Below are 13,784 nucleotides of genomic sequence, written 5' to 3' on the forward strand. Positions count from 1 at the left end.
AAACCCAGTGTTCTAGTTGTGGGACAGTGCCTACTCAGTTATACTGTGGGCAGATGCTCTTTTAAAGGCTTTCTTCCAAATGAAGCTCCACTTTTGTTTTCACTTATTTATGCCCCATTTATCTGCTTTTTAGAAGGGAAGGAAGATTTTTCTTAAGACTTGCTCTAGAAATACTGACAAGTTTTCAACTGATTTTATCCACTTCGTTGACTGGTTTAATTCAGGTGTTGAAAGCCACATGCAGGGCCAGTATCAGAGTATTTAGAAACAGAGCCCCTATGAATCTGTGCTTCATAAGATACCTTAAGGCTTTTTCTAAAGGTGTTTTTTGGTGTCTGAAAACAAAAAAATCTCATTCTAGCAGGAAGGACGCTTGGTTAATTATTTTCACAGCTGATTGGAACAAATAGTTATATAGCTTTTAAATTCGGAGCAGATTCTCAAGATCCTCAATTTTACTTTCTAAATCACTTCAGTAGTGTTTCTCTCATTCTCCTTTTTTTTCAAGCATGACAAGTATTTAACAGATTGCATGACCAGTGTGGCAGAGTGAAGATGGACTTTATTTCCATAATACAACAGAAACAAGTTGTTCCAAATTCGCTCCTTTCCTTATCAGAATGCACATTTCAAGCCACCATGTCTGGCTGTGCAACACTCAAAAGGGAGTTAGTTTTCGTAATGAAATTCCCAAGATGTGTTGGCATCCACAGCTGATGAAATCAAATTAAATATTGAAAGATATTTGGAGGACATTTTGGCAGGTCTTAATGTTGTAGCTTTGCACCATCAGTTATGCTTTTTTTTTTTTCATTTATATTTTCTAACCTATAGATCTTCTTACCTTCAGACTATCTCTCAGTATAGTAACCAGTTGAGTGTTTGAGATACTGAACAGTTTTGCAATGAAGGGAGTTTCAATGAAGCTTAGCACTGTTACAGTTTCGAAGTAGGTTGTATAATCTCTCATTTTGGTCCAGCTACTTGCCATTTTTTAATTGAGAATTGTGATTATACAAGAGGCTTAGTCTCAAAAATGTCTTATTAGATGTTATAAATTAAAAACACAAAAACCTCTATCAACCAAACAAAAAACCTCCCAAAAACAATGAACAAACACACACACACCCCAAAAAATCCCAAAAAGCAACCACAAAAAAAAAAAAAAAACCCAAAGTGATACTTTTCCACAAGGCATCAGATGAGAAACAGCATCTGAGACAGGTACAGAGTTGCAGCCTGAAGTGATGCTTTTCTGTTTTTGATTTTCCTTGTCACAGCTTGTGGTCTTACGGTTCCTGAGCTTTGTATGAATGACATTACTGGGATTTTAAGCTGAGAGAACAGGGTGTGTGTGATGTACCAGTGCTGTGAATCAGCAGAGGGCACTACGTGCCAATAAACCTGTGTGGCTGTGAATTAACATGCAGAGTGACAGCCTTGGTGAAGTGAGCATCAGTTAGTCCAAGGTTTGGATGGTTTAGCTGAGGGAATATTTGTGCTTGTTCAGGGATGCAGGGAATGCATGCCTTCTCGTATCTTCCAATGAGAGCTGACTTTATTTATAAGATGTTTACCCTGTGCTATGAAAAATGCATGGATCGTTGTCACCAGGGGCTTCAGTTCACAGTACTGCATCTCACTGTGGCACTACCTGGGTACATAATGTTTAGGGGAGCATGAAGTTGTCCTGGGCCTGAAAAAGCAGGTTTTCTCCTGAGAATCCCACTTTGCATTGAGATCCTGATATTTCCTAGCAGTCCTTTCTCAGCTAAGCAGTCGCTCACTGTCACCCTCACAGGAGAAAGTGCATGAGACCTGGTCCCTGTGCCCTCCTGAGTGCTGGGGCTGATATTCAAGGGGCTACTGATATTCACTTGTCATGTTGTGGGGTTTTTTTCCCTGTAATAACACATTTCTTCTATCAGCTACTTGACCTGAAACAGACCTGATGTATAAAGAAAGCTTATTTCTGCACGACTTACACGGGTCCATCATAACTCAGCCAAATGTTGGTTGACGTGGAACAGATGGCTGAGAAAAATCTCTCAGGAATTGTAAAGTTTGTGACAAACACTGGATTTCTCATTTCCCTGCTGGTTTATTCCTGGGATAGCTGGGTTGCACGAGTTTCCTCCCTTGAGTTTCAGCTTCTTCAGCGAGCTTTAGCCCCCACTGCAGCAACAGGCTTTGTGAGCAGCAAGCGATCCACACAGTGGCAGGTAGACCTGCAAGTGCTGATGCTGCTGTTGTGTTTTTTGAAGCATTGCAAGTAGCTTCATGAAACCATTCCCAAAATTGTATATATATAAATTTTAAAAGGATAAGAAACACTTCTGAGCATCATAGAACTGGTGTTGAAATACCATGTCAAATGATTGGAAGGGGTGGTTATTGTTGGTGGTTTTATACAGCTCTGATTTAGGTATAAACATATTTGGAAAGGGAATGTTTCATGCATCTTGGGGCAGGCAAGTGCCTTGTTATTCTTTAGAGTTTACACACCACCAGGAGGCACAGAGAATGCTATTCCCAGCAAATAAGCAAATTTTGCCTAAATATCAAAAAGGTTTTCGTGTTTGCAAAAATGCAAATTCAGCACCAGTAAAGCTGAAATGTTTTGGTTTGTTGGTGACTACTTAGAGCCATCTGTAGTCTCTCTGCTGCTGCTGTTTTTATTTCTGTGTAGAGCCTAGTCTGGCAGTCTCTTCTCAAACAAAATTCTGATTGACAGCTCCTGGAGTTTTGTTTGTGCAAGAAATAAGGATCAGGCTGTAGGAGAAGCCTTAGGAGCTCTTGAAAGTAACTTTCACAGGAAACTCACCAACTTTGATGACTGTTTTTATTTTTTTCGGGTAGAAGTTTGTTCTTGTTCTTTATGAGACTTACCGCCCCAGATTCCTACACAAGAGATGTATCCAAGATTTTCCTTTCAGCAGTTCAAATGCAGTGAAATAGAAGAACAGTAAAACAGAAATATGGTTTGTGTATCTCTCAGCTGTGCACTCATGAGGAAGCACCTCTGGGAATTCATAAGACTTCAGTTAACTCAGAGGGGATAACTGGGTTAGGGTTGCCTCTGGCAGAGCAGGAAGCTCAGAAAAAAATCAATAATTAGAATAACTTATTCTGGTGCTGTCCTGGTTTTCTTGAGCGCAGCAGTGTGCTTGTTTCATAAACCTAAATTTGGGAAATAGCAGGTACTTGAAACCAAACTGATAAGCTCTGGCTTTGGAATACTTACATGGTGCTGACACTAGTGAAGGCTCCAGAGTTCAGAAAAAAGTACAGTAAAACTGACTTCTTGAGGCCCTAGAGCCAGTTATGGAATTTTAATGTGCCCCACATATCTGAAAGGTAATTTCCAACATGGTTCAGGTGTTATCACCTGGGACAGGAAGGCATTTGGTCTGAGAGGTTTTGCTCTTCTCACACAGCCCTTTGGCAGCCAGGTAGGAATTATGTGTGCCCCAGTATAAATTGATTCCATGTTAAGAGATTCCATAATAATACCCAAATGTTCATGCTGGGACCAAATGCCTCTGATGAAGCAAACTTGTGCAGTTCATCTCCATCTACAGGGGTGTGTTTTCCTAATTTCAGGTTTTGTTTTCTGATTCCAATATTTTCATATGGTTGAGCACAAGAGATGTAGAAATGCACTTTTGTTTCATGCAGAACGAAAGAAAAAAAGACAACCTTCCATTTTCTGGGTAAACATGTGTCATAATGTCCATCCTCAAACTGGAAGTGCTAAGTTTTCAACCTTGGTGCTTCTGGCACATAAAATGACTGGAGATCTACTCTGGCTGTGACAGAACTTCTGATTGAAAACTTCTAAAAATTTTGTTTTGGCATCGTGAAAACCACAATTTATCCTCAAAAGCACTGTGGAATTAAATTGTTGTCTTGTAGCTACTACTTGTTCATTTACCAAAGAATTAAATCCTTTCCTCTCCACTTTGCTTTCTTCCTAACTTTCATTGCCTTGGTGTTTTTGACAAGGATTCCATTAGAGTCTTCTGTACATAAAGAGTAGGTGAAAAACCAGTTTCTTCTTCACTTCCTCTAACCTGTTTGGGAGTTTTGTAAACTAATTTTCTCTTATTCATAGGTTTGATTTTTTTCCTTACTGATTTCTGAGTAACTTTCTCTTTGAATTAAAAGTCCTCAAAGCTCTTTTCAAGGTTATATATCTCATTTTGTTATTTCCAGACCAAGTTTTGAGTCTTGCAGGATCCCTTTGTGCCCTTTTATTGTCTCTTCTGGTGCTTGCAGACACCTGCAGATTTGAATAATGTGCCCTCTGTCCCTTCTTTCACAGTATTAATAAAGAGGCTAAATCAAATCAGGCCTGCCATTTCTTGAGTAAGTTGTCTTTGGATACTTTCTTCAAAAAGACACAGTGTTGTTTTTGTTACCTGGTTATAAGTATTAAATCATGGTGCAGTATGATTTTGTTAAGCCAGTGTAAATACTTTTTTTAGTGATGTATTGGTGTGGCACTGCATCAAGTATCTATTAAAAGTTAGTATTTCTACTGTTTGACATTCATGCTCAGGCAGTGCACGCTTAAATACATAATTTAATATAAATTTTGAAAAATCAGCTGTGGCATGCAATATAGCCTTTGTTATTTTTCTATCTTATGGACTCCAGAATGCACTGTGAAAAAACAAGTATCCACATAATGGTAATGAGCCTTTCTTTGTGAATTTTTAAAGATATTAGGCTGCTGTCCATATAGTCAGCCAGGGAAATCCCATGTAAATAAAATAGGTCTACAAATGACCCATTGTCTTCCACTCTTAATTAAGCTAGAATTTTTGAACATCTAGTAGCGGAGCTAGAGATACAAAAAATCTGACTTTTAAGTATGTAATGATGTAATTAGGACATTGGTATTGGTCACCCTGTCCCACTGTAATTTACAGCTAGGGGTGTTGGGCTGAAAGAATAAGTCTAATTAGTAAATGCTACAGTTTCTGCAGGGCCAGTAAGTTAAAACATTTTTTTCCCCCAGGAAGATCTCTGAGCTATGATTTAGTGTATAATAAAGCTTGCCACAACTACTCTTGTCTGATTTTGAAAGAAAAAAAACCCAATCTGCTAAATGCAATTAACAGTTCAGTCTTTTCATGAACAATTAGGAGGAAAAAAAGTTTTATATATATATATCTTCAGTAGCGAATAGCCAATTTTTCAACTCAGTCAAACAATGCTGTTCCATCTCATTTTTTTGGTTTGATCTTAGTGACTCTGCTGCAGGGTGTTAGTTTGGTTGCCCATAAGTGCCAAATGTAAAGCTCAAATGTAAAGCTTTGAAGGTAAAGTATCAGTTCTGCACATCTGACTTGCTAATTCAGCTGTGCATGACACCTGAATTGCACATGCAGAACAACAGGAATAACAGAAAAACCACCTAGAGCTGGTTTCCCAGGATCATGTTCAGGTAACCTTTGAGTGTCTCTGAGGATGGAAGACTCCACAACTTCTCTGGGCAATCAGTGCCCCTGCTCAGGTGCCCTCACAGTGAAAAAGCATTTCCTGATGTTCAGAAGGAACCTCCTGTGTTTCAGCTTGTCCCTGTTGCCTCTTGTCCTGTGTCCTGCACACACAGCCACGACCTGTCAGAAACTGTCACATGGATTGATTAAATCTGTGCTTTTTTTGAACACTTAACCTTTTGGTGCAGCTTCCCACACATGGAAGCCGTGATTATGGTTGTCTTTAGGGGTTTTTAATGATGTTTTTGGTTTTTTTTCATCTTGCAGGGTAAATCTTACCCCTTTAAAGGGCCATTCCCTCCTATGTGGAATCCATTGGCCTACCTGGACTACAACAACCTGTGGAGGACCATGGATGAAATGGGAAAGGAGGTATGGCATGAGGCATTGCAGCTGACTGTCTCAGCTGAGCTTGGCTTCATGAGGGGCAGAGGGAAGGGATTAAGATGCAGACAGGTAAAGCTGCTCTGGCTTGAACAAACCCACTGCTGGCAAGAGCAGCCACACATTTTGGTACACACTGATGGCCAGAGCCACATCTGAGAGTGGCATCCTGGCAAGCTCTTCTGAGTCCTGTGCTGCTGAGGCTGTCTGCACTCATCCCTTCATTTTTCTGTTCATAGGAATGTCAAGATTTATGCTTTAGTTTTTTTAGCACTTTCCTGATGATTTGGTAGGTAATATTTTAAGAGGCTTGCAGACCACAAACGTTTACTCTTTTCTACCCTCAAATTCAACTTGTCTGTTCTAGTTTGTTACCAGTTTTCCATTGACTGAGCTACAAAATTTGAGAAGAGGTTGCTCTTACTTGTATCAATAAATGTGAGAGATAGGGAATAACTTAGAGACAGTCCTTAACTCTCAACTTGTTCTCTATTTTTTCAATCTTAAAAGAAGAATGCTAAAACAAGCTAACAAACAACCCCCCTACCCCAAAAGCATTCTCTATTAAGTTGACTGTGTTACCTGCCAGAGATTTGCAGGCTGAATTAGCATTTAAAGCCAAGATTATTTGTATTTCTTTGTCACTCAGTCACTTGCTGATAAATGCTTTTCTTTATGTCTCCTTAGATTCCCAATGAAGCTCCATGGAAGGCTCCACATGCAGAAGAATGGGACAAAATGACTATGCAAGATTTCATAGATAAAATATGCTGGACAAAGTAAGAAACTTTTTAATATGAAATATAATGGCTTATATTTATATACTTTAGGGTTCCAAATAAGCATTACTGCTTTGCAGACAGATATAACTGTCTCTAAAATACAGCCCTTTTAAAAAAAAAGGATGAGAAAGTCCTGTCATAATGGACCATGACATTTGTCAGCACACTCAGTAGATTCTCTTATATTCCCCTAACTTTTTTGACTAAAATAAAGGAAAATATTTTTGTGAAAGGTTACTTCCTGCTCTTTACTGTATGTTTAGCCTTTAAGAGAAAAATGTTACGGTTACAGCAGGTTTTTGAATCAACCTCTTGATGGAACAATACACATTTATTCTGTGCTGGACTAGCTGATTTGACCAAAGTGCTATAAAGATAACATTTGTCTTGCAGTAACACTAAATCACTTTAGCACTCATCATTTTATTGTTTAGCTGTTGCACTATGTACCACCCAGGGAAACTGAAAACATGTCCTGTTTTTATGTATACATCAAAGTAATTTTTCTTTACTTGCCATTCAACAGCAGTTTGATTGTTTTTCTTCTCACTGAAGGGGGAAAACAAAAGCGCCCATTAATCCTGGTTGCTGTAGAGCAGATTGATTTCTCCTGCAACCTCTTCAGAATTGCTGAGCACCTGACACGTGGCTGCCACGAGCTGGAGCTTGGTGGAGAAACCTGTTAGTGCCCACTAAAGCTGGTGCTGTCATTGACATTTTTATGGGTCATTTTTATGGCTTCAGGCAGTCTCTAGAGAGCAGCATGGCCTTTGCTGTTTGTGTTGGGCCTGTTGGAGTGAGTCCAGAGGAGGCCACAAAGATGATCCAAGAGCTGGAGCATCTCTGCTATGAAGACAGGATGAAAGAGCTGGGGTTTTTCAGCCTGGAGAAGAGATGGCTACAAGGAGACTTTAGAGCACCTTCCAGTGCCTAAAGGGGCTACAAAAGAGCTGGAGAGGGACTGTGAACAAGGACATTAGTAATAGGATAAGGGGGAATGGCTTTACAGTGAAAGAGGGAAGGGTTGAACTAGATAATAGGAATAGCTTTTTTACCTCAAGAGAGGTGAGGCACTGGCAAAGGTTGCCCAGAGAAGCTGTGGATGGCCCATCCCTGGAAGTGTTCAAGGGCAGGCTGGATGGAGCTTTGAAGCCACCTGGTCTAGTGGTCTAGTGTCATGTCTGCCCATGACAGGGAGGTTGGAACTGGAAGTGATAAAGGACATGTTAAGGTCTTTCACCATTCTATAGTTCTAAGATTGTTAATGGACAACAGCCTCTTGTCCAAAAACTTGGAATCTTCTGGTTCATAGTTTTGCTTTAACAAGAGTGACAATGGCACAGAAGCATATGGAAAGCCTTTCTCATTTGCACCGTGGTCCATATTCAGTAAAACCAGATGGAAATGTGTCTGAGCCTCGGACAGGGTGAGGAGCTTTACAGGTGAGCAAAACACCGCACACTGGTGGTCACTCAATATCCAGTAGCTCATGTGACTACAGTCACGTTTTTTCCAGCTCTGATGGAATAGGATTTGACATTTTACCTGAATATTGGTATAACTTGGAAGATGCTTTTCAGATTTTATATGTGCATCTCGGCTTGATTTGCTTGCTTTGTTCAAGATTTAGGTAACATGCTGCAGAAACTTCCCACCCTGGAAGGTAATGATCCAGAAGGGCAATCTTCTACTGTTTCCTCTTATCCAACAGACTGTACAGGTTTGCTTTTGGCTAGAACTGTGTGATGGAAGTATCCTGAGGGCTCTTGGTTGAAATCATACTGCCATGTCTAGATAAAGCATCAGGAACTGAAAAGCAACGGAAGAAGGTGGCAGAAACCAGTAGAATGTAACCACCTTCTAATAGCATATGCTTATAAAATATTAATAAATACATATATATTAGGCAAAATCTCTTAGAGAGTTGATCATATTTTACAGTATGTATTTATACAGATGAAAAACTTACCAAAAAATTCTCAAAAAATTTTCAGAAAATGGATCAGCTTTGTACTTGAGTGGGACTTTGCATTTTTAGACAAGAAAGAAAATGCCTTTTTCTATGTAGATCTAGAGCTCTTTGAAATAGCATGTTAGAGTTACTTCTTTTTCTTTGAAAGTTTGAAGACTGAAAAATATAAAGAAGCAACCAGAAGTGGATTCTGTACTGTCTTTGATGTCTTGCATATGAAGTATCTATAGAATCTTCATCCCTATCTGTTACAGTGCACTTAAACTGAGCACCTCCTGGTCCTGTCCATGTCTCTTTAAATTCCTCCTCAGAGTGAAGGCAGAGGGAAGTATTTACTTACAGCAGGAGGAATATTTCCCTGAGCCTTAATTAACTCTGTTTTAGTGCACCACAAAGCCTTGTACAGGCTTATACAGTAATTTACAGTAGAGCTGCTATGAAAGCACAGGTTACAGGACACGAGGCAGTGATCCCTTTTCAATTTTCTGCTTCTGTGTTCATTGCCACTGGATACCAGGGCACTGTTTAAATTACTGAGTTGAGCTACCAAAAGTATCCTATCCTTTCCTTTTTCTCGACAGACTCTGTCATGAATGCTGTCTCTTCTGCTATGGCTTCTGACTTACATTTCTTTCTTTGTGTTCCAGCTGCAAAACTCTGCCTGCACAGAGGATTGGGCAGTGAATGGATGCTGACTAATCCATAGATTTTAGATAATTAGCTTAGAAAAGACCCCTAACTTTTTTTTTGTGGCAGGTGTTGAATATTCTCTGTGCTGTGTTCTTGAGGGGACAGGCACTCAGCAGGGGCAGACAGAGATGCAGATCTGGTTTGTAACCCAGGAACTGGGTACAGGGTGGTTTTGGAGTCCAGTGAAGACAGGAGGGCTTGCTCTCCTTAATCCTGAGGCTAGGATGACAAGCTAACTTTGCGTTAGTAGCATAAAGTGATATAATCTTGGGCTTTTGTGTCTCCCAATGCCCTAATTTTTATGGAATACAGGAGTGTTTCATTAATATTTTTTTGCAGGATTACTTGAAAAATGTTGCATAAAAGCAGTTGCTAATTCCTTACTTCAGCTGAAATTAAGGAATCCTTTGCCCGCACCATGAAAGAAAAGGTTGCCAAAGAGAGCCTCCTGCCTGCTCAAAAGCAATCCTGTCAGCGTTATTCTGTTTTTAAATTAGCTCACTTTCTTGTCTTTGTTGCAGAGCTGCCAAGAGTTTTGCAACTCTGTTTGTGAATGTGGATGTCACCTCTGAACCCCACGAGATCTCTGCCCTCTGGTTTTTGTGGTACGTGAAGCAGTGTGGGGGCACAGCGAGGATATTCTCAACGACCAACGGGGGACAGGTACTGTCAGCCATCACCTCCTGCAGCTCTTGGCAGGCCCTGGTTAACTTCATTCTTTTGTTGGTTTATTTTAGTTCAGAGGGCCAACTGAGACATCCATGACTTTTGGTCCAGTAGCATGCTGATAACTAGTTTTATTCATTTAGTCTTTAATCTGGATCTTGCCAAACTAGTGTTGAAATCTGCTCCCATGCTGAAGGCATTGCCCCCAGGGATCAGTAGATTTGTATCTGGCTTTCTTTTGGATACAGATTGAACACGTGCTTTGCTTATCCACTTTGAAAAGAGAAAATTTTACTTATGCTTATTTCTGTCAGGAGGCTGAAGCCATCCTTAGCACTGCAGAATCACTTAATGGAGATGGCAATGTCAGCTGCAAGTTAATACTGAAAATGTAGTCCAGAGCTGGGTTCCTAAGATGCAAATTTCCAAGCATTAACACCATTAAAATTTTAAAATAATTCTCAAGAAAATGAACACCTCTGCTCAAATATGGTATTGCTCTGAAATGTTTGCAATCTGGTATATTAGAGCTGCTTCTGCATTGAAGAAAGTAAAGACTCTCTTAATGGTCTTCTACTTGAGAAGTGCAACTTTCACTAATTGTATTAGAGATGGGTGTATTTTTAGAAATGCTAATTATTTAATCATAAATAAAAATGCAAATCCATTAACCGTATTAAAATGCATAAATATGCACAGATAAGCAATTACTGTTGGTAATTTAAGTTAAATACATTTAATTAAATATTATTTGAATTCTGTACTATGTTAGAGATGATTTAAGTTGGGTTGGATTATGTACTGCAGCAGACATTTTTGATGGGAACTACGTTACTTCTTACACCTTGTTATTTATTATGAAGATCAGGTTTCCTACTTCTGATAGACAGAGCTCTGCAGGGATGAGTGAACTCAGAGAAAGGTTTGAAAGTTTAAGCACTTTTCAGAAGTCCTGCTGATTCACAAGGCCTGTGAAATCTTTCTGGAGATCACATTTGGAGAAGGGATTTTCTTATGAGGTTACTATTACTTTTAGTTTTGACTAGAGTTCAAATGGTGGGCAAATAGGGGAAGTATTTGAGAAGCTCACAGAAGGAGAAAGTAAAATGGGTACATTTCCAGGTGAGACTGCCAAAATTCCCAAAAATGTTCTGGTAACGATGGAAGAAGGGGATGTGTTTGGAATGCCAAGAGAAATGCTGGTCCTGGTGCACGCTCCAGAAGCACTGCTCTGCTGAGCTGTTGTTTTTGTGTTTCAGGAGAGGAAGTTTGTTGGGGGCTCTGGGCAGATCAGTGAGAAGATCATGGAGCGCCTGGGGGGGCGGGTGAGGCTGAGGAAGCCGGTCGTGCGCATCGACCAGTCGGGGGACAGTGTCATCGTGGAAACCCTAGACCATGAGTTATACGAGGTAATGGCATGTCCAGGAAGAAATCATTAATGGTGGGATGGGGGGCTACACAACATTTAGCTTTCCCTTTTTGACTTCTCCAAAATCCTGTACAGAAGTGCAGCAGAGATTTAAGTGACCATGGCAAACAGTCACGTGTTCTCATTGTCCTGAAGTGACTGCAATGTAGGAGCCTTAAAGTGATGCCTAAAAGCAAAGTGTGTGATCAAACTTTTCCTTTGCTGGAATCTCTTCTTTGTGCTCAGTTACCTTCTGAATTAGAGGATAATTGTAAGGTGTAAAATGTAATTTAGCAATAAACTTTCAGTGTAAAAACCTGCAGACTTTGCTTCCAAGTTGTAACAGGGCAGTCCAGATGGAAGGGAGGCCAGTGGTCTCTAAGAGCACAGTGCTTTCTTTTATACACCAGGGAAAGGGCAGCTGCCCATCATTTGAACAGATGGCTGTTTATGTAACGCTTGTTTGTTATTTAATGAGCAGGATTTTGTGAGGATTTAGTTTTGCAATTCTTACGCTAAATGCTAAAATTGCTTCACAAGATACACCCTGCAGCCTCCCCAGATGTCTGCCAAGGCCATTTCAGCAGTATGCTTAGGCTGAAGTAGGGGAGAATGTATTTGGCTTACGGATAATTTCTTTTCCAGGGCAAATACGTGATCAGTGCCATTCCCCCAGCTCTTGGTTTGAAGATTCATTTCAACCCACCTTTACCCCCAATGAGAAACCAGCTCATCAACAGAATCCCCATGGGCTCAGTCATCAAGTGCATCGTGTACTACAGGGAAACTTTCTGGAGGAAGAAGGGTATTGCATTTTAATTGAAAGGAATAGTAGTGACAGAAAGAGGGAAGAGAGTACATGGCAACAGAGCAGACGCTTTGTTCACAGGATGCTAAACCTTAGCAGGAGACTTCACGTGCTTCTGTGCCATTTTTGCCTTCCCCTGTGAGAGAAGCTTGAGAGATTGGTTGGGAGGAGAGGGTGGATGAGGGAATAAAAAAAGGAGGTAGTCATGAAGGGAGAATTCATGCCTGTTGCTTATTGCCTTGGTTGTTCTCTGTTGTCCTCTCCTTGAGTGGCACCTGGGTGTGAGATGAGTCTCTCTCACTTGTACAGGGATGTAAAGGTACAAGTGATGTGGGATGGAAATGTCTGCAAAAATTCTGCTTTCTGGATGGACTGGGCAGCAGTAATTGAAGGTGTCTTCACACAAACATCCCCAGCTGGGCTAGTCATCCTGGGTTCCTCTTACGTGCTGAATGCTTCCATCATGACTCCCCAGCTCTCTCTTGGAATTTACTGAATCCAAGGCAAACTGCAATGTAGTAACACCCACTTCTCATTCTTGGCTATATGAGCCCACATCTGTTTGCCTACAAATGTCATCCACCCCCATCTCTGTTAATGAACTTAGGGGTTCTGGATCCTGTCATGTTCTGGCTATTGGTTTTGGGATGGATCAGCAGGAGGTGACTGAGTATTTCACAACTTCTTGGAAACTCCTGCCTTTTGATACATGGATCATGACTGCTTTTCCACCTTGTTCTTACCAGGGTACTGTGGTACCATGATCATTGAAGACGAGGATGCTGCAATTGGTCTGACACTTGATGACACTAAGCCTGATGGCAGCTTTCCTGCCATTATAGGGTAAGGGACAAAGAAAGTGTCTAGTTAATGCTTTTTATTTTGTCTTAGAGGCAACAATTAAAATGGAAAACCTGATACTTTTGAAAGGAGATACTTTAAAATAATTAAAGGTTGAGTTTCTCAGTGTATGGTGATGCTCTATGATTGTTTTACTTCAAAATTTTCCTCTATGATTTTATTGCTAATTTAAAAAATGAAATTCTCTCTTTCTAATTTTTATCACTGTTATCTTTTGCCTTTTTGTGTGGCAAAGTACAAACTTGGAGAAGAGGAAAGGAAAGAGAAAAGAGGGTGATTGCAGAAATGAAAAGTTTTATCCCAAGTATTCCACTTCTTTAAACGAAAATTTGTTTTCTAGAATTAAATTTTATTTTGTTCTAGGTTTTTTTTAGCAATCAGAGAGTATGATCACTCTCAGAAGTTTTATTAAAAAATAATTTCCAGCTCAATCCCAGGCTTCACGTCATTGCTATATGCCTGCACCCAAGGCTGTATAAAATTAAAGTAATTGGGAAACAGCTCATGCAAATATTCTAACATGAATTTCAGAGTGGTTCCTTTCTAAATGAGTCCTGCAAGCAGCAGGTAGAGCATTATGCAGAGAGGTGAAATGGATATTTTTATTAGAGACCCTAAAGCTATTACTGTGAATCACAGCATCTCATCATAAGTTATTGGCATTTTAAATAATGCAGGACATGTAGCAGCATAATGGGAGTAAATT

General features: G+C 40.1%; 1 protein-coding gene across 1 annotated transcript in view; it reads left to right on the forward strand.

The window, feature by feature from the left end:
* MAOB (monoamine oxidase B) overlaps positions 1 to 13,784 on the forward strand; it is a 52,021-nt gene that overhangs the window by 25,493 nt on the left and 12,744 nt on the right. Inside the window, exons 4-9 of the mRNA XM_069025177.1 lie at positions 5,775 to 5,879; positions 6,579 to 6,670; positions 9,857 to 9,998; positions 11,261 to 11,410; positions 12,055 to 12,214; positions 12,964 to 13,060. Of these exons, the coding sequence (XP_068881278.1) occupies positions 5,775 to 5,879; positions 6,579 to 6,670; positions 9,857 to 9,998; positions 11,261 to 11,410; positions 12,055 to 12,214; positions 12,964 to 13,060 (746 nt within the window). The remainder of the gene's footprint in view (positions 1 to 5,774; positions 5,880 to 6,578; positions 6,671 to 9,856; positions 9,999 to 11,260; positions 11,411 to 12,054; positions 12,215 to 12,963; positions 13,061 to 13,784) is intronic.

The sequence above is a fragment of the Aphelocoma coerulescens genome, chromosome 1, assembly GCF_041296385.1.
Source record: "Aphelocoma coerulescens isolate FSJ_1873_10779 chromosome 1, UR_Acoe_1.0, whole genome shotgun sequence".
In the NCBI taxonomy this organism is placed as follows: Eukaryota; Metazoa; Chordata; class Aves; order Passeriformes; family Corvidae; genus Aphelocoma; species Aphelocoma coerulescens.